At 53.7% G+C, this 24,526-nt stretch overlaps 1 protein-coding gene and 1 long non-coding RNA gene across 3 annotated transcripts in view; one reads left to right on the top strand and one right to left on the bottom strand.

Annotated features, from left to right (window-relative positions):
• Window positions 1–18,494, top strand: part of LOC144944269 (uncharacterized) — a 40,111-nt gene extending 21,617 nt beyond the window's left edge. Inside the window, exons 2-3 of the long non-coding RNA XR_013639570.1 lie at window positions 1,948–2,218; window positions 18,388–18,494. This is a non-coding gene — a long non-coding RNA (uncharacterized LOC144944269). The remainder of the gene's footprint in view (window positions 1–1,947; window positions 2,219–18,387) is intronic.
• LOC144944268 (FERM domain-containing protein 4A-like) overlaps window positions 1–23,759 on the bottom strand; it is a 112,630-nt gene extending 88,871 nt beyond the window's left edge. For both annotated transcript variants that reach the window (XM_078872280.1, XM_078872282.1), the window contains exon 1: window positions 23,666–23,759. In XM_078872280.1, coding sequence (XP_078728406.1) covers window positions 23,666–23,686 — 21 coding nt within the window. In that variant the 5' untranslated portion in view covers window positions 23,687–23,759. The remainder of the gene's footprint in view (window positions 1–23,665) is intronic.
• Between the last annotated feature and the right edge of the window lie 767 nt (window positions 23,760–24,526).

Below are 24,526 nucleotides of genomic sequence, written 5' to 3'. Positions count from 1 at the left end.
TCCCCTCCTCCTCCTCCTCCCAAACACAACAGCGAGTTAAGCACCCATTGGTCTGTTCGTCCAAACACAGCTGAGACCGGCAACTGTGCCATTGGCTCGTAGGGTAGGGGGGTCGGGTGGCCGGGTGAGCGAGTGTGGGGGGTGGTGGTGGGAGGGAGGCCGAGTTGCGTTCGTGTTGAGTTTTCGGTCGTGGTGCTGGCGGTGGCGAGTCTCCGGTGTGGTGTGTAAACATCGCCACTGGGGAGACAAAGGCGGCCGGGCGTGGTGCTGACCACCCATCCAACTCATGTGCCATGCCGGCCTTCATAAGTGCTCGCCGACAGTATTTGCCCCAACAGCCTGTGAAGGCTACACAGGGAGATTGTCTTTGTCTGGTAGGGTGAAGCAGCAGTGCGTGCTTGGTTGGGTGTATCTGTGTGCCCGAGCGCACGCGAATGTTCCGGCGCGTGTACCACATCCCACGACGTCAGCCAGACGAGTTCAACTCCTGTCTGTGCACAACGACACAGCAGGCGGCACGCCTCCATCTGTCCAGGGCCTCTCCTCGGGGCAAACTAAAGCCCTTCATAATAAACACGCGCAGAGCCGAGCCGGCGATGTGTAAACGTATGCGCCGGGGAGACAAAGACGGCCGGGCAAGTGACTCTCTAGCCACGCCAGTCTCGCTCGGCGTGCCGGCTCGCAGGATGCGTCCCCCAAGGTGCGAGGGCGGAACGGGAGAGCCGTGCGCTCGTGTGCTCGTGTGCACGGCTCTAGGCGGGGACGCCCGGCGGCTGGGGAGCTCGTGCACAGGAAACCCGCGGGCGCGCATCCCGAGCAGCGGCGGCGGCAGCGGCAGCAGCGGCAGTGGCAGCAGTAGCAGCAGTTTGCAATTAAAGTCTGGGGCTGAGCTCGCTGCGAATGCCGCCCCCCACTACCCCCTCCCCCCGCGCTTCGCCCGCAAGGCAGCCCCCAAGCCACGGGACGGCTGCTAAAGCTGTTGTCAAACAGCACCGACACTTCGTTTATCTTCTAGACCGTTGCGGTTTGTTTTTTGAACATTATTGTGGCGTTGCGAGCACGAAAATAAAAAGGTGAACACGCACGCGTGCCGTTCATCGTGCCAACAGAGCCGCACTGCCACGCTGGCAAAGAGAGGAATCACCCCGAGGTGTTGACCGGCTTCCTTCACGACTCCGCCTGACAACACAAATTGGAAGTGTAGTGGGATAGAAGCATGTTCAGTCCAACTCCCCTCCCTCGTCACACTCTCTCGGCGCGCTCAGTCGACACCTTTAAACTCCCAACGCTTCGTTCACGCGGAGTTGTAAATCGTGCTTTTGAGAGTGAACGCCATGCCGTTTACAACTGGGAGGGCGATTGGATTTATTTATTTCTAGAAAGTTTTTTAAGGGTCCATCATCTTCGAGGTGGCGGCTCAGGAGACTGACAATGTCCACGCCGGAGCACCGCTGAGATCCTGGGTTAGAATGTCGCTGCCAGTCACCCGTGACGGCAGCCAGCTCTCTAGCACCGTGCGCAGACCTCTGCGCCACCACTCCCCTCATATAAACATGCAAGACAAAGATCCCCCATAGAGCCTTCACAGACGGTTGGGTTGGGGCAAGTGCTGCAAGCGAGAACCTATGAAGGCTGGCACAGCACAAGAGGGGATTGGATAGCCAGTAATACGCCTGGCCGACTTTGTCTCCCTCGCGGCGATGTTGACGCACCGCACCGGGTACTCATTTGAGGTGGAGCTGACCTAGGGGAGGCCCAGGACCAATTCAGATAATCGTCACTGCTGGCCGTACATGCACGTACACACACAGGTCACACACGCACAGTATATGACAACACACCAACAAACACGCGTCGTCTTCGCATTGCGTGAGGATTAACGGGAGTGTGTTCTGCAGGTGGCTGACATCTAAACAAACATTACACGTGGATCTGCTTTCGTTGCAGATCTCAATGTCAACATTTCAAGCGGATAGCCCACAAGCACCTGGGAGCACGGTACCCGGAGGCTCGGCTGTACTGTCGCTGTCGGCAAACACAACCCCGAGGAGCACCGACAGTAGCGCCCTGGGTGCTCACCGATTCACGACAACACGAGGGCCACGCACGGCATTTCAGACCACGCCGTGGACTGCCACGGCACCGTACATTGGCGTCGCTTCCTTCCTCCTGCCAGATCCAAGTATTCTTCTTCCGTGGTTGGCAGCTCACCTCCCAGGTTTGTGTCTCACGCGGTCTCGTCACGAAAATTTCACTATAAACTAAACTACTTTTATGTTACCAGGTAAGGCCCACTGAGCTCTATAACTTTTTTGTCAGAGGCGACCTGGCCACAAATAACAGCTCAACGAAGTGGCTTATCACATGGACATTTCTGTCAGCCAAATCCTCTAAACACCACCCTGGTCAAGTGGCTCGCTTGGTGCCCGGGTGCCACTCCAATAGCAGTCTGGGTCACCCGCCATCCTCGCCTGCACCCTGCACGCGTGCCCCACTCATGGCAACGCCTTCCCGACCACATCCACAATGCTCTCCTGCATCGTGGATGAGCACACACTCGTCTCTCTCTGCTGCTACCGGTTGCGTCACATTTGCTCGAATGCATTCTGATGGTGACCTAAAACAAGACGAGCACAATGCAGCTCTTCAGGAACTGCCGATGGGTTTTTGCATAATGTGCAACGGCTGTGTGCGTTTTACACATTATCAAAGCTTTCCTCCTGCATTATATTTTGAAGTTCAAAGTTGTTTATTATATCCTGGAATACGATTGAGCATCATCTGCAAGCCAGAAGTTTTCTTCCAGCTCTCGAACCCGCACGATGACAGAAAAACATCAGTCCAACAGCAGCCCGGAGCCAGTGGTGTGAATTCCAAATTCCTAAGGCCCGGGCCGCTGTCGGCCTGCCACAAAGTGGAACTCATTTTATTGACCCTACAAGCACAGTGGACTGATGTGGTCCCCCTATGGCAATGTTAACGAGCTGTCATTTTCTTCCCTGCTCAAAATAAAAAAACTTTGGCTGGTTTCTCATCTCCATCTGCGTTGAAACGCCAGCGGTGGAAATTCCACATTGCTATGGCTGAGTCCAATTCTTCACGTAACCACTGCGGGCTTCCCACAAAGCGGTACCCCACCCCCCCCCCCCCCCCCCCCCCCCCCCCGATGCTGTGGTCCAAAGCGCAAACTCAGAAGTCCGTGCCGAGTGCCATCCCCGTGCCCCGGAGGCCTCCGGCGTAGCCCCATTGTGTTATAGGCCAGCTCAGCCCTGGGCTGCCACTTAAGTCCCAACGCAGGCCACCTGTCCCCCCCATACACGCAGGCACATCTGTCGCCCACGCTGATAATCGGGAATAGAGTCCAAATTATGTGTTGACACAATTGGCCGTTTTACCACTGTACAATCAATCCCGTGAGATTATCACCGGATTAATAGGGGCGATGGGTTGTGTAAATATGTCTTGAGCTTTTTTTAGATTTCTGATAAGAATTCAAATCGTCTCCCCCACTCAAACAAGCGCAGATCAGTGGTCATCTACTATGGCAGCCTTGAACCGGGCCATTCCACGTTTTCATGCCAGGATTTGTGCCTACATAGGATGACCACGAGTGGGTGAATTGGCACCATTGGGAAAAGCCAATTAAGTCAAACATCAACGATTTAGTTGGCTTGTTTGTAATGCCTAACTTGTATCGTCTGTCTTGTGAGTTCTATATAGTTTAGTTTGTCATTCGTTTACCTAGAAATAGAGATATAAACACTTATCATCTTTGTGTGAATTGTACACTTTGAAAACAACGGATTCTTAAGCCGATGAGGCTATGCATGCAACATTAGTGTAACAGCAGATTTAATTCACTTTGTTGATAAATCATTAGTCACCAAAACAAATGCATTTGCTTCATTATTTACGATGGCGCTGCTGTGTTACACTCGACGGATCTTGCCTGTCAGTTGGGGGCATGCTGCTCTGGGATTTTACTCAATTAAATCATTTGCGAGTATTTATTTTCAAAGTTGGACCAGAACACCAGCACGCAATGGCTTCCTCTTTTCCGAATAACACCACAGGATCTTTAACATCCATTCCGCAGCAGACGGCGTGTCCTTGTCTGGTTAATACGCCTTTGGTATTAACCAGGGCGACCACCGGAAATGAACCGCTAACTTCGACAACGAGCGGCACTCGGCTCCGCCAGCGCCGACTTTTTACATTTCACGCAGCAGCTGGCGAGCGACTGCAGCTGGAATCCACGCGGGCAGCTCTGGGGTGCGATCGCTCGACTCGCCACTAACCGTGGACGTGTGCCCGGCCACGCGGCGGGCAGCCGGGCGCCGGCGAGCGGACGGGGCGGCAGAACACCACGCTAGATTCACCACTTGTCCTGTGTTGTAAAGCTAAAAGCAGCGAGCGTCTCGTTGTCCCCCGCACCTCCGATTAGCACGTACGGTGCGGAAGAAGTTCGACCGACATACATAGTGGAGGGAGAGCCAGGCGACCATGCGCTGAGCTGGGAGACGGCTCCGGCTCAGACAGGCGCACGTCTGTAAACACGCGCGGTGCAAACACACCAACTGCATGCAGCTGCCCGAGCCGGTTTATAGAGTAAATACTCAGATCTGCCACGAGGTAGCCTATGGGCACTGGCTCTCTGCATTGGGATGAGGGGACCCCCCCTCCCTGTGTTTGTGACACGGTCGTTGAGCCAGAACCTCCAAGCCCCTGGTTTAAAGTCCTACACCCGGATTTTCTCACAAGAGGACCGGTGCCTGCGTTACGAGCTCCAGGGTTCAATCCCAGGTGACAGGTGTCCCTATCATGTAGCTGTTACCCAGAGTTAGGTCATGGGACCTGCATCTGTGATGCCCTGGGTTGAAGTCCATTGGTGTGGTAGCTCTTCATCAAGGAGCTAACGTGGTTGCAATGAACCAGAGTAAATGAGGCCATGCGTTCTTCCCTCCTTGTCACGCGACGTCTTTCTCTCGAGGATGATATCCATGTCACGGCACTAAGCCCGAGTCTGTGAGTTCCTGAGTCGACATCACATTATGCTTGTGTTTAGGTGACGAACCAGCAACCCTGAGTTCAAAGCCTGGGGTCTTTGTCAGGGGGACAGATAATGCCTCAATCAGTGGCCCCCTCCTCCCCTCTGCTCAGCCTCCGTCCACGGGAAGCGGCCGTCACTCGCCCGACGGATCCACGCCACGCTGGAGTCGGAGTTGACTCCCAGCTTCAGTAAACGTGGCGGTGGCGCTCAACTTGGCCCGGCTGCCAGCGGCGCAACGCCGCGCCGGTGTCTCCGCGCCGGAAGGGCGCCGCCCGCAAAGCGGCACTCGATTTGCCAACACCGCAAGGACGACGAGCCGAGTCGATGCCCGACCGCGACTTCGACTCGTAACGCGGTGGTGGTGGAGAGCCACGAGCCAGGAACCCCCCGGCTATGTCGGGACAGACTCTTCTCTTGCTGGGCAGGGTACGTGACGAAGGCGAAGAGAGATTTTTTTTGGGGGGGGGGGCGGAGGTTTGCGTTTGCAACGCGCGCCGAGGCCTCTCGACGACGTCGATTTCCAGCCGTGGTGGCGACCCACCCACCCCGCGGGGCCCACGCAGGGCTCGGCACCATTTACACATTTCCAGCTCAAAAGTCCTTCGGGCCCCGATTGCAGTGACCACCTCCCCCCCCCCCCCAGCCCAACGGCGATACCCTCCAGGGAGGGCCGCAGAAGGGCAGCGCGCCAGGCGTGAGCGCGGCGAGGAGGAGGAGGAGGAGGGCGGCTTCGCTATAACGAGCACCTTTGTTCGCGCTTGGAAGTGGCGTGCGCGATAAACCCATGCCGCTCCCAACTCCAGGGGATTTTACTTTTTTCTTTGGCACGATGGAAATATTGCACCTTTCATTTCTGTGTTGGTACATAGTGGGTTTACAATGAATAGTAGTCGTGGTAATACTAATATGCTATTGTATGATCAGGTCAGATAGAGCCGTGCCTTGAATGGTGGGATTCGAAGGTCGAGACCTCAAACTGTAATGTCGGTGGTTTAACTTGACCCATCATTCCAGGGGGCTCCTAAACAAGAACACCACTTTGTGGGTATTATAGAGTTCTTATCCTCTGGAGATATTTGATCGCTGCCATTATAAATACAAGTTAAATATCTCATATTGCCTCAAGGCTGGCAATGGCACATTGTAGAGCTGCAATAAATTGGGTAAAAATCACACGCAAATTCAATATTGTGTATTTTTTGTGTAACCATTGGTGACCAGGCTGACATCATCGGCTCACTGCTGAAACGCGGACTCCACAACTAGAATCTCCCAGCCTCGTCCCGCACCTCGCTTCCAATGCTGACCACGGCGCACACGCAACAACAGTGGCACTTGAATCCGGCTCGGACGTCTTTTAGGTTGACTTAGCCTGAAACGAGCATCTTGCATAGCGATGTGGTTAACATTTGCACTGCGGGGCGCCCAGTGGCCGCCAGGTGTGCGTCGTTCCGGCCGTGCCGCTCGCTCAGACCCAACACGCCCGAGCAGCAGGCTCCTGGCAAGCCCTTGGCCTTGGCCAAGCGGCAGTGCCTTTTGACCCCTTGCTGCCGAATATTCGCGGTTCGGGCCTAGCACCCGCCCTGGTTAATACTGCCGGTGCATTAACCAGTGCAGTGACTTCAGAAGAGCGTTGGGCTGCAAGACTGTCGCGAATGCCAGGAGTGTTCAAGATGCTTCCACTCTGGGTTCTCATTTAAGCTGCAATTACAAATGTGGCCAAACCACCAACATCTCAGCGTCATTTGCTCGACACCTGTTTTAACGCCTTAGTTTGTTGGCCTTCCCCCGCACCTCTGATTAGCATCGTTGGCTAGTTGGTGCGAAAGAAGCTCAACATACATACATGCTCGTACAGGTAAACTCATACAAGGTGCTGTGTTCGTGTGGGCAACGGTAGCGTGGCGGTTAGCACGCAGCGCTACGAACCCATCGAATCGAGTACGATTCCCCGCTCACAGCCAACATCAGTGACGAATATATGAATACATGGGCTTCCCCGAGGTCGAAACAGCAGACACAGCCTTATACGAATATGTATGTTGAACTTATTTCGCACCGTACCAAGCCAACCATGTTAATCGGAGGTTCGGTGTGTAAACAAAAGCCATAGGAAGTGGTCGGGCGTGGTGCTAGCAACACCCACCCCTCGTGTGCCTTGCCGGCCTTCATCGCTGCTCGTGAACAACACTTGCCCCAACAATCTGTTGAGGCTCTGGGGAGGGCGGGGGGCGGGGATCTTTGTCTTGTATACAATTCGTATTATTATAATAGTGTGTCTATAATAGACGGTTGTGGTGTCTCACTGTGAGATAAACTACATTGTGTGCCGTGGCCTTGTGTCATCTGTGAGGCTGTGCTCAAGTGATAGTATCCAGACACGACCACAGGAGAGAGCCGGGGTATGGGGGGGGGCTGTGAGATACAGAGTGGGGAGTGGGGGGCCAGTCAGCTGCAGTGCCCGAGGAACGCGCGGACTTTAATAACAGAGCTCGCAATAAAACGCACGTGCATGAGGCAGACCGTGAATTGTGCACGCAGCTAAGCGTAAATGCAGAATAAATAAAACCTTCAACCGGGAACAGACACATAACCGATCGTAAACTCCTACACAGGCACACTCACGGACACGCACGCACAGACACACTCACGCACACGCACGCACAGGCACACTCATGGACACGCACACGCACGCACAGGCATACGCACGCACACGCACAGGCACACTCACAGGCACACTCACGGACACGCACACGGACACGCACACTCACGGACACGCACGCACAGACACACTCACACACACACAGGCACACGCACAGACACGCACACGCACAGACACGCACACACAGACACACTCACGAAAACGCACACACAGGCACACGCACAGACACGCACAGACACGCACACACACCACAAACACAAGTATGAACACGAACGTACGCACACACACTCACACAATCACACGCATGTACCCGCAGAGACTGCTGACGGGCTGTTGGTGCAAGTGCTGTTAGCGAACACCTATTAAGGCTGGCATGGCACACCAGGGGATAGGTGCCCAGCATCACGTCCGGCCACCTTGTGTCCCCAATGCTGATGTTTACACACCACAGAAGATATTCAATTAAAGCAGAGTCAAATTGGTGGCATCCTTCATTTCACCTATAACCCTTTGACACTGCAAGTCTCCAGTTGAAAGGAGACCCAGGACCGGTTCAGATACCACCTGTAAATGAGGTTAACTATGGCTGGATATTAACCTTCTGTTGAGCCTTAAAAGGTAGTACAGCAAGTAAGCCATGGACCCATGGACACCAATTTACGAGGTATCGCCTTGCCCACCTGGCTCTTCTCCAGTCACTCCGGTTTCTACTCTGATACAAATAGAAACACACTTACTAAATAGGAAATGGCTAAACATCCAAATTCAGCAGAATCATAAAAAAATCAGGGGAGGCTTTTAATGGGTAAATAAAGTACACGAATATGAAATACTGTCGTAAAGAAACTTGTTGCCTCTGAATAAAGAAATGAATGCAATGCATTCCACTGCAGGATAGGGTGAACAACTTCACAAGTTCAGATGAGGACATCACAAGGACAAAGTGGTGGCTTGAGGTGGGACACGTGCAGGGTGGAGGAGCCTAGGTCACCGAGGCGGCCGTTGGGGTGGCACCCTCAGCGCGGTGACCGAGGGGAAGGCCTCCAGCCGCTGGTGGCGGTGGTGATGAGACTGCGGGAGTGGTCCCTAGTGGTTGTGTGTGCGAGTTGAACTCCTTTCGCACTGTGCGTAGACAACCGTGCTAATCGGAGGTGCTGGGGAAGGACAACAAACTAAGCACAAAAAGCAGTTTTCAAGAAATTAGTTTTCAATCGAGATTTAAAACTGCATAGCTCCAGTCACCATTGGAACGGCCGAGGCATCCTGCACAGCACTGGTATTGTGGCATCAATACGTCGGCCGTAATGACCTCCTGACCTCGGCGTAACGTTGCGAGCGTTGGCCGGGCCGACTGAGCTGCAGCCACTTGAACCAGCCCTGCCCAATGCCCAGTCGGAGCGGCTCCAGGCACAGCACTGGGCCATTGTGATTCGCTTCCTGGGCCGATCGTTACGCACCACGGCTCGTGTCGATGGCAACGCTGCCGCTTCAAACCATATCAGATTAGCAGGGATATGGGTTCACGCACTTTCACAATCAATGAAAACACAAAGAGTATTGGGGGCAAGCGCTGTTAGCGAGCTCCTGTTAATGCCGGCACAGCACACGAGGGGGTGGGTGGCCAGCATCACGCTGCCCGCCCCCGTCTTGCCAGTGCCGATGTTTACACACTGCACCGGGTACTCATCTGAACCAAGGACCGGTTCAGATGTTCGCCACTCTTATCGTGAGCAGGAATCGAACTCGTAGCCTAGAGCGCTAATCACTGCACCAGCACACACACAGGTATGGACTGCTATACCCGGCCTACTTAGAACTGATAGAATAATATTTCAAAAACAATTGTATAATGAACCCCTCTGGCTTCAGAGTATTGGGACACTGCTTTGGAAAGGCCAATGCTGCAGCACCCGCCGCATTGCGCCAAAGTAATGATGAACACACCTGCGCATGCCATCAAGCTCTAGTGCAGTGTACATTCTGCACCGAGCCACAGTTGGCAAGAAACAGAGACATTTTGGCAAATGTCCCCATCACTCATTCTCTCCGTTATTTCAATTTACTGCTCTGTGTTGCAAAACACATGGCTCAGGGGTGATCGTCCAGCAAAGGCGAGCAAGCGGACACGTTCACACTCGCGCCGGGGAGGACGTCAACGTTTACCTCTCACGACGTCGGCATCTCGCTTGCTCCGACGAGAGTGAGGTGGCGATAATACCCGCTGGCATGTCGGAGCCACTGGTGGAAATTCAACATTATTATGCCAGGGGCCAGCGTCTCCCAGAGGAAAAACCACCATTGACCATCCCCAAAGTGGCACTCGATTCGCACGTTGACATCGGCACACACTGCTCGTGGTGTCAGCGCACTGGACCTCCGGAGGTCGCCGGTTCGATCTGCGGGCACGGCAGTTGAATCCGAGTGGTACACTTTGTAAAACGGCGTCCTGAGGCTCACCTGATTTTAGAGGCTTCCTCCACAACTTGAGATCTATGGAAAGCACTTTGAGGCCTCGTGCTAATTGCAGACAACCGAGGGTGTTATTATTATTATCATGGCCAACGATGCAGGTTTCTTTAAACGCCCTTTCCCGTCTCTATCCACCCTGCAGTAGAACCGGGCACACAACCGCAGGCCGTTGTTCGGCAGGTCGCGTGCGGTGGGGTAATGTGTGGGTACTCCACCCTCTTACAATATATCAGGCCAACGTGGAAGAGTAGACCAAATACCCTCTCCAGAGGGGCTCCCCTAGAGCTCCCTCTAGTGGAGGTCTACCCGCCAGCAGTTGCGTGAGCGAGCCATTGCAGGCCGCGCCTCTACGTTTACGTGAACACGAGTACACGTCTGTGTCTGCCTGGCTGGCTAGGCCCCCACCTGCCCTCTCTTCTTTCCTGAATCTCCTGCCCCCCCCCCAATGGTTTCACAATTCCGATCCCATTAGGAATCATATTGAATTCTCAGAATGGATTTGCGATTCCAGGTAAGGTATCATTAGAATAGGCCAGCTCCAGCGCCGACCCCGTGCTCCAATGCAGTCATTACGAGCCCTCGGAGCAACCCGGCCACATCAGAACATAACTTTCCAATTGCACTGCCTCCCACAATTATTGCTGTACATAACTGCATTTCCCTCAAATGAACCCACACATTCCAAAGTAGTGTAGGGTTTGTGGCAGATATTCAATTACTGTGGGTGCCATGAAAGTCCAAACCACGTTACGTTAATTCTAACGACTTTCTGGGAATCCTGAAGCGGTTGTGTTATGGATGAGAACTGGACCCCCCCCCCGGCCCATCATGGGATTGTGGAACTTCTCCCACTTGGCTTGTGACTGCCGCCGGAGATTAGCAGCGCCCCGTCCTCACCCGGCACACCAACTGCTCTTTCACGGTGGGCGCAACCCAAACACCGAGAGAATATGGGCGTACTCTTAGGTTTTTTTCGGTAAAGTCACGTAGGTAAAAATAAATAATAATAAATAATTTATTTTTACCGACGTGACTTTACCGAAACCTAAGAGTATGAATCCTTGCAGTCACGAAAGCTTCAAATCTAGGAAGAATATGGTCGTTCCGAGGCTGCGTGCCCCACACGCAGATCAAGGGCAGACACGCCGCACAGCCCCCTCGTGACATCGCTCCACTGCCAAAGCTCTGATGGGTCGCATCTTCCTTTGGCGAGTGGTCATCTTATGGCGAGCCTGGCCTACACCAAAGGAATGTGAAATTTCCAAAGATCTACACCCGTGTAGCCTTAGCAGACTGTTGGGGCAAGTGCTGAGCGCGAGCAGCACCTAAGAAGGCTGGCACGTGACACGAGGGGGTGGGTCGCCTTTGTCTCCCCGGTGCTGATGTGTTACACAATGCACCAGGTACTAATTTAAGGCTGAGTCGACCTACGGGAGCCCCAGACCCGGTTCAGATATTCGTCAGCAATGTTGGCCGTAAGCGGGAATCGAACTCGGCTCGCCTGTTTGTAGTGCAGCACCGACACTGCGCCACCGCTCCACCCACGTTGACGAGGATGAGCACCCCCCCCCCGCGCTCGCTAGAGCAGGGCCACACTTTTGACTCCCAGCGATCCAAAGCATTATTTAACGTAACGTGTGCCACCTCGCATTGTTGGCAACTTCCCGCCAGGCCTCTCCATAACTAAAGCGCGTCGTTTAGCGAGCGCACGTCATCTATTTTTGTTTTAGCACCGCCGCATTGTGGGCAACGTCGAGTGGAAAGATCAACACAAGGGCCTGGCCAACTCGGCAGAGGGCTGGGGGACAAAAAGCGTTCCCACCGATGCCAAGGCTTCGTGTTCACCAGCTAACGGGCACCTTGCTCCAGCGCAAAGCCAACACGGCCGAGCGAGTCCATGTGGTTAGAGCACCGGCCACCGAGTCTCTCCACACCGAGCAAGTGGTTCAACTCCCCGCTTCAGACGCTCAATTTCTGCACGAAATTAGCAAAGCACACAGATTGCTGGAGAGCGGACAGCAAACAGCCCATGGCATAATGAGCGTGCACACAAATGAGCCGTTTGTGAAAGTGTGGTTCTGAGTGGACGGCAGGAATGCGAAGTTCCTGTGGAAGGGGTCAGCATATCCAGCGCATAGGTGTCGATGACTCAAATAGAGTGTTGGAAATTCCACATTCCCATGGCGGGGGGGATGGGCAGGCTGCCAGCAATAGCTCTGCATTGATGGTCGCTATGGGAACAACCTCATAGGAACCCTTCAGACGAAGAAGCGACCCGCAAGAGCAGGAGAGCATCGCTGACTGACGCCCGACGTGTGGCTTCGACAAACCCAATGCGTTGTTTCATTTTGCCAGGCCAGAGGAATTCAGGAAGGCCTGGGTCGTGACCTTATAAACAGAGCTGCATCAAAGAGTGCGGCGCAGAGTGGACGGCGTTCGCCGAGGAGCGGGGCCCGGCGAGGAAGCGTCTCTCCCATCGAGCCAATCAGGGGCCGTCTATACGGCCACCGTAAAAACTTTGACATTTAATTTCCAAGACAGTCCAAGTAATTTTGGCAGCGGGGCAGGACCCTCCTGCAACAAAGTCTCGAGACTCAGCGAGGTATTCCTGGGTCGACAAGCGTAATGATTGGAAATAGTAATTATCATCATCGTAAATGTATTTCACAGAGTAAGGGGCATGACGTGACTGTCATTTACTTTCGCCCCGTAGGTAGACGATGCAGAAACAGCCTCTCGTTCTCATCAAGCCACAGCATGATGAGTCCTGCCCAGTTTCCCCAGTCGGACAACGATGCGTGGATATCTTCTAAATGTAGTTTTTGTAATGTGCGGGTAATTTTTCGAACGTGGCACATTTTGACCCAAGTTGTTTACGCCGTGCCTTCCAATAGACAACACAACTCAGCGGCTTAACAAAACACTGGAATTTACGTCATGTTTAACAATTAGCAAATTAATTATCTGCCAGTTTTGTAATTAAAAATAAATTTTCATCGCAACTTGCAAACGCTTAAAAAACACATTTTATGATTGTAAAATATAACTGTTTGGAAAAGCCGGACTCAAAGCGTTGCTCAAATGAGTAAAGTATACAATCGGCGGTCATCTTGCTGGTACTGAAGCAGTGGTCCGGAGCCAGTCGACCCACAGCCTGCCCCGCTGCCGACTTCCCAGATAAGTTGGTACCATTTTATTGCACCTGCACCTGGAGGGACGATGATAAAACCAGAACTCACGTGAAGGATATGAACGTGCGACTTCGTGAATGACAGTTCTCGGAACCACAGAAACCACCCAGCCGCATTACAACGGCAGCAACGACACCGGCAAGTCGGGTTCTATGTTCTAAAGTTGTTCGGCGTCGATCGACCGCTTCGCTTTCAAACTCAAACTCAGGGCGGTTTGCATCCGGCCCAGTGACCCCCGCAGCACTCCACCGGGAAAAATACGCAGAGCAACTGTACATACCAACAGGGCGGGCCACAACGTACACACATACCACCCGGTAATTATTACCGACTGCTGCTGATGTTTAAACATCGAGTTTACATTGCGAATTTCAATCGGTAATCAGTGGCGATCCTCTGGATGTATCCGCCTCCCCCCATAGAAACGTGGAAAGTTCAACAATGGCGAGTGCCGCCCCATCACGCGTCTCAGCACGGAGACACTTGAGCTTTTTTAACGCTGTGCACTGTACATCTGTGCGTACACACGCATAGCTGTGTGTAGGTGCGTGCGTGTTCACGTGTGTACACACGTGTACACACGTGAACACGTGCGTGCGTGTGTGTGTATGTGTCTGCGTGTGTAATCCGGTACAGTGCACCACTCGTAGTTGTAACATCACTGTGTGTCAAATTTGGGTCAGGATCACCCAGCCCATCACCTTTCTGGTATAGATAAAACGTGCACCACTTTGTTGGGAGTCAACGGTAGTTTGTCCTCATTGGGCTCCCACCGTGGAAACGTGGCATTCCCAACGCGGGCGCGGGGTCGCCGACAGACACAATCGTCGCCCCGTTGCTCGTTTTGGATTTGGATTTTTGAGATTGTGAATGGCGGCGAGCATTCGCCTTTTGCCGTTCCCAATATTTGACGCAGCCGCCTGGCTCTGTGCCACGTAGTTTTGGCATTTCCCAAATCGCTCCCACATATTTAGTCAGGACGTAATGTTTAAACTTCACGGCCAACGGCATTTCTATGTTTTCACAAACCGCAAGTAACAGCCGCAGGCTTCCATTAACCATTGTGAACAAGTTGTGGTCAAAGTGTAAATAATGTCCCTGTCGGAGCGCTTGACCCAACACTGCTCAAAGCCTTTGTTCGAATCCCAGCCTCCAACAATTAAGTTAAGCCAACAGTTCGGTAAAAAAACACTCCTAGGCAAAACGCACTGCAAGGTCAATGCTGTCTCTGAATAACAAAAAATGTGCGGGACGTGGAATGGAAATGAGTTCTAATTTGTGCAGAATTCCGGATACTTTCAAAAGCAAAAACTAATTTAGTGGCTACATTGGCAGGAGTGCTAAGAAGAGGAAAGCTTTGAGCCGCGAGTGATGAGTGCGGACGGTGCGGCGGAGGGAGGCTTCAGGTTTCAGGCCCCTGGGGAATGGCAGGAGACCTCCGACCCAGGATGGTCGAGGGGCACGTCGAGGGGAGTGGGGCGAGAAGAGAGATGCGAGAGGCAGGTACAAGCGATTCCACGGAGGAGGTTGAAGAGGACGAGGGTAATCTTGTAGTCGATCTCAGAGCGGATTGGGAGACAGGGGAGCGATCTGAGGTCCGAGTGACACGGCCGCTTTCTGTTACAAAACCCAACGTCAACGGCAGAGGTGGTAAAGTTTACGGTCTTGCGCTGCTTTTAAATCCTTCCAAGCACGGATGGTGCGGACAACGATTGCTCGAATGGAATGTCCTGTTTAACACACCGTGATGTAATCTCGATGATGTCATTGCGATCTATACCGTTGAGATTTACAAAAGATGTTTGCAGTTGGAGGTTCGAGGGTCACCGAACTCAACCGGGACGGTTTCAGGGCAATGGTTCAAATGCAGGTTCGGCTCGCCGCAAACTGAACTGTGTGTGCTGGAACGGCTCAGCCCAGTCACCGATGACACCGGACAAAAACACTCAAGTTTACTGCGTATTTACTTAACAAGTTACTGCAGAAAGAGGCTTAAAGGCATGCATCGATGTGAACAGAAAGGAAAGGTTGCAATGGTTGGAACTCATGTACAGGATAAAGGAGGCCAGTTACTGAGACAAACATTGGAGTGGCACCCAGAGATCACAGCAGCCAAGGGGAAGGCTGAAAGCAAGAGAGAGGGACACCGTGGGATCCGATTCTCCGAGTCCGGTGTTGTGCGACAGCTGTGGGATCTGACGGAAGGAAGGGATGACAGACGAGGCGTGGTGGCATCCGTAGCATTGGCCGCATGACCTCTTGACCTCGCGATGCACTGAGGAGCTGGCAGATTCAAGCTTCGAATCTGTCAGGTAACACAGATCGCAGGACAGTTTCTTGAATGAATCCAGTGTGCATTGCATCATTAAATGGGAGCATTTAAAAAAAACTTTCAATCTTGGAATTTGGCACATTCCATGAGACAGAGTTGTAACGAGAGCTCCGATTGAGACGCAAAAAAAATCAAAACAGCAAAGGCCCCCCCACCCCAACCACGGTATGCAACGATAAACACACAACGGAAGCGCAGACTTAAAATACCAGAAAGAAAATAACCTCTAAGAAAGTCGCAGCGTGGAAAAAGAATTTCGTACCAACGACCCAACGCCACTTATCAGCTCGCGGATCTAACCAGCCGCTGGCATGTCTCGGGAAGCTCGCGATGATGGCCACGTCGGAGCACTGAGCGAGGACCGCTGGGATCCGAGCTTCAAATCCACGCTGCAGCCCCGCCGACTCGATGTGTCTGCGTCCACCTGGCCGCCAAGAACCGCGCAAAAACAAAAAACCCATCCTGCCTGCAAGGAGCGGTGGAGCAAGCAGATACCGGACAGGCGACCTGTGCGCAATGTCAGCGTTTCCCCCCATACGGGAGGACTTACTCGCATTCAAAACAAACTAGAAAAGCAAAAATGTCCCAACGTGTCCATGCACCAGCCTCCCGAAAAACAACACGGCAGAAGCTGGATATGAGCACACCTCTTGGCGGCAAGGACAGCTGTGCTTATATCAGAAGTTGACCTTTGCCTTCCACCACCAGGAGGCAAGTTTCAAGTGTATTTGCCGTAACCAGGTGAGAACTCAAGAGACCATGACAGAGACTTTGCAAGAGCGACCTGGGGCGTGAGTCTCCCAGTAAACGCGATGATTGCTGCTGTATCAGTGGGGGAAGCTTTGAATTTGGCTAATTTGGACCCTGACACCGGCACACAAATGGCCGAAGAACGACCACTGTTTACTTATGACAAAGTGGTACTCGCTCTATCCCACGCCAGAGAGATGATGGGTTGAGTCAATCCCGAGCCCTGAAATGAACTCGCAACCTTCCGCGAGTTGGGCATACGACCAACAGCTCCATGGGGCTGGCTAACAATCGTCATTACCACAGCCATACAAACGGAGCATGATCAGTAACTTGTATCTTAATTGCCATCAGGCTTGTACTTAGCAGGGTGTGCCTGGGGTAGTCGCTATAGGTCCACACCCTGCATGGGAGATTGCCTGTTAGAACAGGCTGTGCCCCAAGGAGACTGGTCCACAACACCCTGCCGCCTCTTTGTTATTCATCGTTTGTTGAGAAAATACGACGCGTTCGCGAGCCCGCCGAAGCAGAAGAGCGGCCGCTAACAGACAGCTCCACGTGCGAGGGAGCGACTCTCCCAAGCGCCGGAAACCGCCTCATGCCGGCACCTCCATTCCTGAGACGGCACGGGTCATTACGGCTAAAATACGGCGTGGTGCTGCTGCCGCGCACGCCGCTGACAAAGCACACACGTTTCTAGCGCGGCGCTTTCAAAAATAGCCCGAGAGAGAGAACGATCCACGGGGGCTCTCTCCGACTCACGCCCGCCAACCTCGACGAGGGGTCGCATGGCACCCGCCGCCGAGGCAGTCTGCACGGAGACGGCGGTTCGATTCCCGCTTCAGCCACTCGGTATTCTTCAGGCATTTAGCAAGAGTAGTTGATCTATGAAGAGACTGGCCCCCACCGTCAGCATCAGGAATGTCCAGAATCACAATCGGAAAATGTATTTATACTGCAGGAATCTGATGAGCTATTAAGCTCTTTTTCAGAACGTTACAACAACAACAACAAAAACACGATAGGAGTGCAAAGTCTAGGAATGGTAAAGAAATCACCATCATTTTTTTTAAATCTCACCAGATAAAGCCCCATGAGCTATTAACTTAATTTTCAGAAGCGACCTGCCCGGCTGTGGCCGGTGGTGGCGGCACCCCCTTCGACCTTCGCTGCAAAGCTCAAAACACACAGACGCACAGACGCACAGACACGTAGAGTGTGCACACACGAGGCCTACATTACTCGCACTGGAAACGGGGTTTGTATTCTCGTTACAAAGCACGCGCTGGGAACTTCTCCCACCACACACCGCTGCCGTCTGTGAGAGCGGGAAGCGAGCGGGAAGCGAGCCGGGATGTTTGTCTTGGCAGAGCCGAGCACCCAAACACGCGGGGGCATTCCTCCTTTTAATCGACTGCTGCTGTTGTATTTCTTACCGTGCCCGTATATATACACGTACAAAGATAAAGGTCCCCCGTATAGCCTCGACTGGCTCTCGGGGCAAGTGTTGTCAGCGAGCACCTATGAAGGCTGGCACGGCACACGAGGGGGTGAGTAGAGAGCACCATGCCCGGCCGCCTTTGTCTCCCCAGTGGCGGTGTTTTACACTCCGCACCAGCTCCACCAGGTACACAATGCACACACAGTAAGAGAATGGAGTTGTGCCCATCTCCGTCGATGGCATTGAACCAGGAATGGCAATTCCACATTCCCTGTGGCGACTGTCGATGTTCCGCACGTTAACGTCAACGCAGCCCTGTCCATCCACTGCTGGACAAGGGCCACCCCCGCCGCTCGCTGTGTGAATCACAGGGGGAGGAGGGGGCAATTTGACGATACTTCACCACGCTGATCAGCGAGGAAGATGGAGTGCATAGACGTAGGAGCATGGTACTAACCAAGATTTTGCTGCCCTGTCCTTTGCTACCAACAGCCCAAGCCAGCTGGAGCACCTGCTGTACACACGGAGGTCGTCAATCCAAGTTCGGCGAACCAACCTCTCGCCCACTGTGCCCGCTCAGCACCCGCCCAGTGCCCGCTCAGCACCCGCCCAGTGCCCACTCAGCACCCGAGAGCTGGCGAGAGCGGGCGAGAGCGGGCGAGAGTGGGCACGTTCCAGAAAATCTGGTCAAAGGAATTGCACAACTGTATTTGCCCTAGAGGGGATGAGCAATTTCAACCCTGACTGTGATTTACATTCGACTCCCATCATCCCTCCGGGGGTCGATAAAATTAGTACAGCTGTGTGTGCAAAATAAGCAATGGCTAGAATGAGGATTTCCACCATTGGCTCAGGCATGTCAATGAGACTGCCTCTCAACGCTCATTTGAGCAGGAAATCACCGACTTGGTGCAATACATTTCACCTGGTGCAGTGTGTTAACCTGAGCACCGGGGAGACAAAGGCAGCCTGATACAGAGCCTTACATACCTCCCCTTTGTGTGATGTTCTGGGCTTAAGGTGCCCGCTAACGGCACTCGCCCCTAGGACTTACATATGTTGATATATCCCCTGCACCATGTCGACTCCAATACTGCAACGCTAACCTCTTGAGACAGTAAATCCAAGTGAAATGATATTAGCTATAAACACACACACACACAATGCATAATGCAGCTCCAGTGAATTAAGACTCGCGGCATTTAATTTAATTTAATGTTTAAATGGCGCCAATTACAGCGGTCAAATTGAATTGGGTGCCGGCCTGCATCTCAATTGGCACTCCCTGTGCAGTGAATGAATGTCCAGACCCATTCCCCGTTAAGTGCAAATCAAAGTTGTCACATTCGTAATGCGCCGCTCCGCATTCGGGCCGCGGGAACAAAAGGGCCGCTTGGCACGGTTGCTAGAGCGCAAGCCGGAGAACGCCCGCAGGCGTTCACGGCTCCGAGTAGACGCTCAACGTTCGGCGAGCCGATCGGTTTACGTCCGTCCGAATGTGGCACGTATTAGTCGGCTACCGACCCAGTAATCGAAGTCGTAAAAAAATATATGAAGAAGCGTTGGGTTTAACCGCGGAGACGCGGTTTCGTTTGAGATCACCGTTCGCCTGTCAAGTTGCATTTGGGTTTAATGTAGAGTGCGCTGCGCTCAGGGCAAATATATACTTAAAGCAGAGTCCATATCGTGTGTTTAAAAGTGACAGAAGTCAAATGCCTCTCCGCACGAACGAGCGCACGTTGGGCTCCTCTCTGCGGCGGCTGCGGCCCGCGTGAGCAGGCCGAGCTGCAGCTCAGTACCCCAAGCGGCTCGAGGCGTCCCACACTCGCGACAAAGCAGAGGTGCTGAAGACGCAGCAGCGTCTCGAGAGAAACTCAACTCGTGATATTTTCACGCTGCTGAGCCGAGCCCTGACGACTGTGCTCACAACACTTTGACTGCCAGCTATGGGGCCCGTTAGCTGTCATTGCGCAGAAAGGGTAAAGCCTTTTTTTATTCAATATCTTGATACAGGCAAAAGGGGGTCATAGCTATAACTGCTCAACCCGAGCTATTGAACGCTTTGATGTGTGCATTGTCCTTGTTCCGCTCACCTTTTATCAGCCTTTGGTCGACAGTACCGGTGAGACAATGCAATAAAGCCGGTCTCTGGTACAGGCCAATCAGTTTCAAGTACAGTGCATACATTATCAAAGCATATTCATTTGCATGTGTTTTTTTACCACAATTTAGTGTGGTAATTGGTGTTTATTTTTGTGTTTGAACATCTTAACACCCGTATTTAGGCCAGAAAGGCTAAATCTTTTTTTCTAAATCATTCAATAACACTCCAACCACAGCGCCACCCGGTGGGATAAACCAGCAAGCGACAAAATAAATATCTCTCGCGCCACTCAGCTTCGTGAACACCGAGCCCGCCGTGATCCCCATTCCCCCACGGACTGGGATGGGTACGTACGTATGTCCAACTTCTTTCGCACTGTACGTATCTAGCCGCGCTAATTGGAGGTGCGGGGGGCAGGCACGGCGCGTGCGTGGCCGCGCGTGGCTGCTCCCATCTCCATCTGTGCCCGTGCAAAGTTAAAATCCACGTCAAGGGTCGACTCTGCTTGTCGTCCACCGGCCGGGGTATAGAAAAACGCGACCCAATTTGTTGGAAGTCGCCGGTGATGTCCCCAAACAAACAGGACCTCTGGTTTCCTCCCTCAAGGCTGCCAACGTAGACGCGTTCGCCCAGAGACGAGCGTGCAGTTTTGCAACCTCTTCGGCAGCCGCTCTTCTAGCGCAAGGTCGTGCGCCGCTCGCTGCAAATTCTCAACGCAAAATTTCTTCATCTCGCCACAAGACGCCGATAGCACGAATGGAATCGAGAGAGGGGGGGGACAATCAACAAAACAAAATGAGGTCACATTGCCCTGAGCTAACCGGGAAGAGGGCCTCCTCCATCCAGCGCTCCCCTCAGCCCCCATTGCCAGCAAAGGGGCATTATGCGCAGGCACCGGCGCGGAAGGGAAGCGTCTGAAAACATCGGCTGGGCCTGGGGTCACGGCACCAGCCACCCCTCCCCCTGCACCAGCGGCTCTCGCGTGCGGCGGCCCCTCTGTTCGCGGTAGCGGTGGCGGTGGCCGCCGGTAAATATTTGGTCAACGAGTTTCAGGCTCAACGTCGAAGGCCGACGGAGACGTTCACCGTTGGATTCTTCGTGAGAGGTCGTGCTTGTGCCAGGGGTCATGTGCCTGTGCAGCCGTGCCAGCCTCGCGGGGTCGTAGTCCCGGTGACTCCCTGCTCAATCGAGAAGAGGGCAAACGCTCGCCTTCATTGGCGATCCTGAGCCAGCGGTGAGAATGGCACATTCCTACAGCAGCGGCCCGTGGCCAAAATCATCGGAAATGCGCCCGATCTCGTGACGTCACACAAGCTCAGCAGGCTGGAGCCTGGAGACTGGGTCAATGTGGGACCGCCATTAAGCAAGCCAGCTTTTCATCGGCAGCTGCAGGGGTCTGCGCTACACCGTGGGCAGCAGACAGTGGAGCAAAATGAATTGCCGCACTTCGCTGCTACACTCCACACCTTCACCAACCTGTGTTCTGCACATCTGGTATTGTGGACTGACAAAAGGGCTGCACATTTTGAGTTGTGAAATGCTGAGAGCCCCGCTGCTTGGGACGTTTGGGCAATTTTCGCATTCGTGTGGAAGGGCACCAGATCACTTGGAGAAAACCCACGCCTATGAGGGGATTCAACTCACAACGTCAGAAACAGACTTGCTCTGCTGCCACCTACGGTCGAACTTGTAGAACTGTGGGTTGGGCGTCCGCACGCAATCTCTGCGCGAGCCACCAACCCTGCCTGCGGAGCGCCGGATTTTTTAGAACGCCGCCAACTCTGAGGTGGCGGTCAACGCAACGATGGCGTCTTACACGCCAAATCTAACGATGCGTAGAGAGGTCAGAAATCGCCTTACTATGGTGCCCACTATGGTCCAACTCTACTGAACATCTGTGAAAGAGAGCATTATAGCTCCAGCATCGATAAAGATTCTCATTCCGAAATCCCGGTGACGTTGACAGATTCCCCAAGGGGCAACTCTGCCGAGACCACGCAGCCACGAGCTCGCTCACCACCACCATCCAGCCGCAGGGAGCTTCACCTGCCGTCGAGTTACCAAATCCACGGCGCAATCAGCCACGCGGCGTGCAGTGAAGCGATGGGGCGCGGTGCTGGACCACCCACCCCCTCTCGTGTGTCGTGCCGGCCTTCCTAGGTGCTCACTCAAAGCTTTTGGCGCAAGTCCGTTAAGGCCACACGAGGGATCATCGTCTTTGTGGTTAGACTGTCAAGAGCGGACCCTGGAGGCCAAGTGTCTAACATGGAGCAAAAGCAAAATTGTGGTAAAAAAAATGAAGAGAGAGAGGTGTGGTGGCCTCACTGCCTTGGACTACGGTGGCCTTGATCTCCGTGGTGGCAGTGGTGATAATGGTGGTGATGGTGGTGTTGGTGGTGTTGGTGGTGTTGGTGGTGGTGATGGTGGTGATAATGGTGGTGGTGTTGGTGGTGGTGGCGGTGGTGATGGTGGTGGCAGGGGAAGGGGATGAGGAGGGGAGACATCCCAGAGTCGAATGTCAGGGACCGGGCAGACGGCCACGCGGGCTCGGGGGCAGGAAGCCACGTGCTCACGTTCCCAACGCGAGCGTCGCACGCGCCCGGTGCGTGTGCGTAGTCTCGTGGCGCCTACGCGTCACAATCGGCGCGTCTCCCTGCACGGACGAGCGCGAGAGGTGCGACCCCGTTCCACATTCCTATAGCAGGGAATGCTAACCTCAAAAGGGGTTCGCAACAAGCCGATAGTAAGGAGCACACGTGACCGGGCGCTGCACTCTCCGTAGCAGCGCAGGTGGGAGGTGGAGATGGTGTTGGTGAACAAGACTTGCTCCCAGCAGGGAGACTCTGGCTATTCTGGCTTCATGACGGCCCACACGGAGTTTGTTTACAGGCTCGCGTTGTTTTTAATAGGCACACGAAACGTGTGGCTGGATATAGCGGGCTAAGTTTACGTGGATCTGCTTAAACGGGGCAGTCGGGTGCAGCGGTCGCAGCGTTCACTTCGGAGCCACAGCTCCTATGAGACAGTCATCGGATCATCTGGACGGAGAATTACCAAAGTGTCACGACCTGCAATAACTTGGACATTAGAAGAACCTTTCACATTATCTATGTTAGACTGCCATCACACGTAGGTTGAGCAAAACAAATTCACCTTGCAAAACAAGAAGCACTTAAGCAGGTTTCTCAATACAGGGCATATGAAATGTCACTGCAGTAATGAGCTTATAAATAGATATATATTATATATAGAGCCGACTTATCGCAGTAGTTGCCCAATGGAAAGACTGCCCCAATGTGGAATTTCCACCACACACTCGAGTGAGAAGCAAGACATTTGGCGGTTGATTTTCCACCCAAGCCGTCTTTACATATTTAGATTGAAAATAATTTTCTAGAAACCACAGCAACACCAAGCTGAACTCGGGTGCAGACTGAACAGAAGGCGAGCTCTCACTTCGCCTCCCAGAGCACAGCAGCAAAGTGAGGTTGGTGGTAGCCCGGCTCGTCCGGCATGGTACAGGAATGGTGGTGGCCGGCACCACGTCCGTCCGTCTGCCAGCCCACAACCGTCTACTTGGTGATGTTCATGAGCAGCAATCGAACCCGTGTGTCCACACAAACACACACACGTGTACAGACGCACACACGTGTACAGACACAATACCTTGCACTTGCCCCTGCCCATTGCCCCAGGCTGGGCGTCAGCGACTTTCCAACACAGCGCCGTTGCGGTCTCTTCAGCGAGCCTCCGCGCAGTGCCGGCGGCGTCTCCTCTAAAGCTCACGGCTAAATTAACCCCCCCGCTCTCCCCCCGTCGCTCGTGAGACGAGCAGGCGAGAGGGGTAGGGAGCGAGCGAGCGAGCGAGGGAGACAGTGTGTCACTCGAGAGCCCGATGGAGAATTCCACGGAGGTTTATTTTCGAGCCCCGCCGCCGTGCAGGGCTCGCTCGGCCCGCGGGGCGCTCCGTGGGGAGCCGCAGAGCCGCCTCGTCCCACTGCCGCTGCTCGTGCGCGCGAGTGTGGGGCGCTAGCGGCGACGAGACGCGAGCAGCAGGGAATGTCCACAGCAACACGAAGCAGGGTACACGGGTTCCTTCAGCGCGTACGCAAAGCGTGCGCGTCGAAACTCAACTCGGGCGACTCCACGCTCAATCACCACCGGCTAGTGCTCGCTTATTACCCAGTAGGAAAGTTAAGAAGTTTTAGACACTTTAACAACGCGATCAAGATCAAGAGGACGTCAAGGGCAAAGCCGTTGACGCCACCAGACCTCGCTATCGCTCCCTTCCTGCTGCCAGATTCTGCAGCTGTCGCAGTTGACAGCCGGTCTCGAGGAACAATTCCAGGCCCTTGCTCAACGGACCACTGGGCGTGCGACCGATCTCGGCGAGACCGATCTCACAGTGAACACAAACGCATTTCGCGAAAACTCCGTTCAAATGTTTTGCGTTGCCGGAGCAAGAATCACTGCAGGAATGTTCGCATGCGTAACGGGGACTTCTATTGCTGGCTCCGCTTGGCAACG

Source organism: Lampetra fluviatilis, chromosome 34, assembly GCF_964198595.1.
Source record: "Lampetra fluviatilis chromosome 34, kcLamFluv1.1, whole genome shotgun sequence".
In the NCBI taxonomy this organism is placed as follows: Eukaryota; Metazoa; Chordata; class Hyperoartia; order Petromyzontiformes; family Petromyzontidae; genus Lampetra; species Lampetra fluviatilis.
The sequence above is the reverse complement of the archived record's forward strand: the minus strand, read 5'-3'. Positions and strand labels throughout refer to the sequence as shown.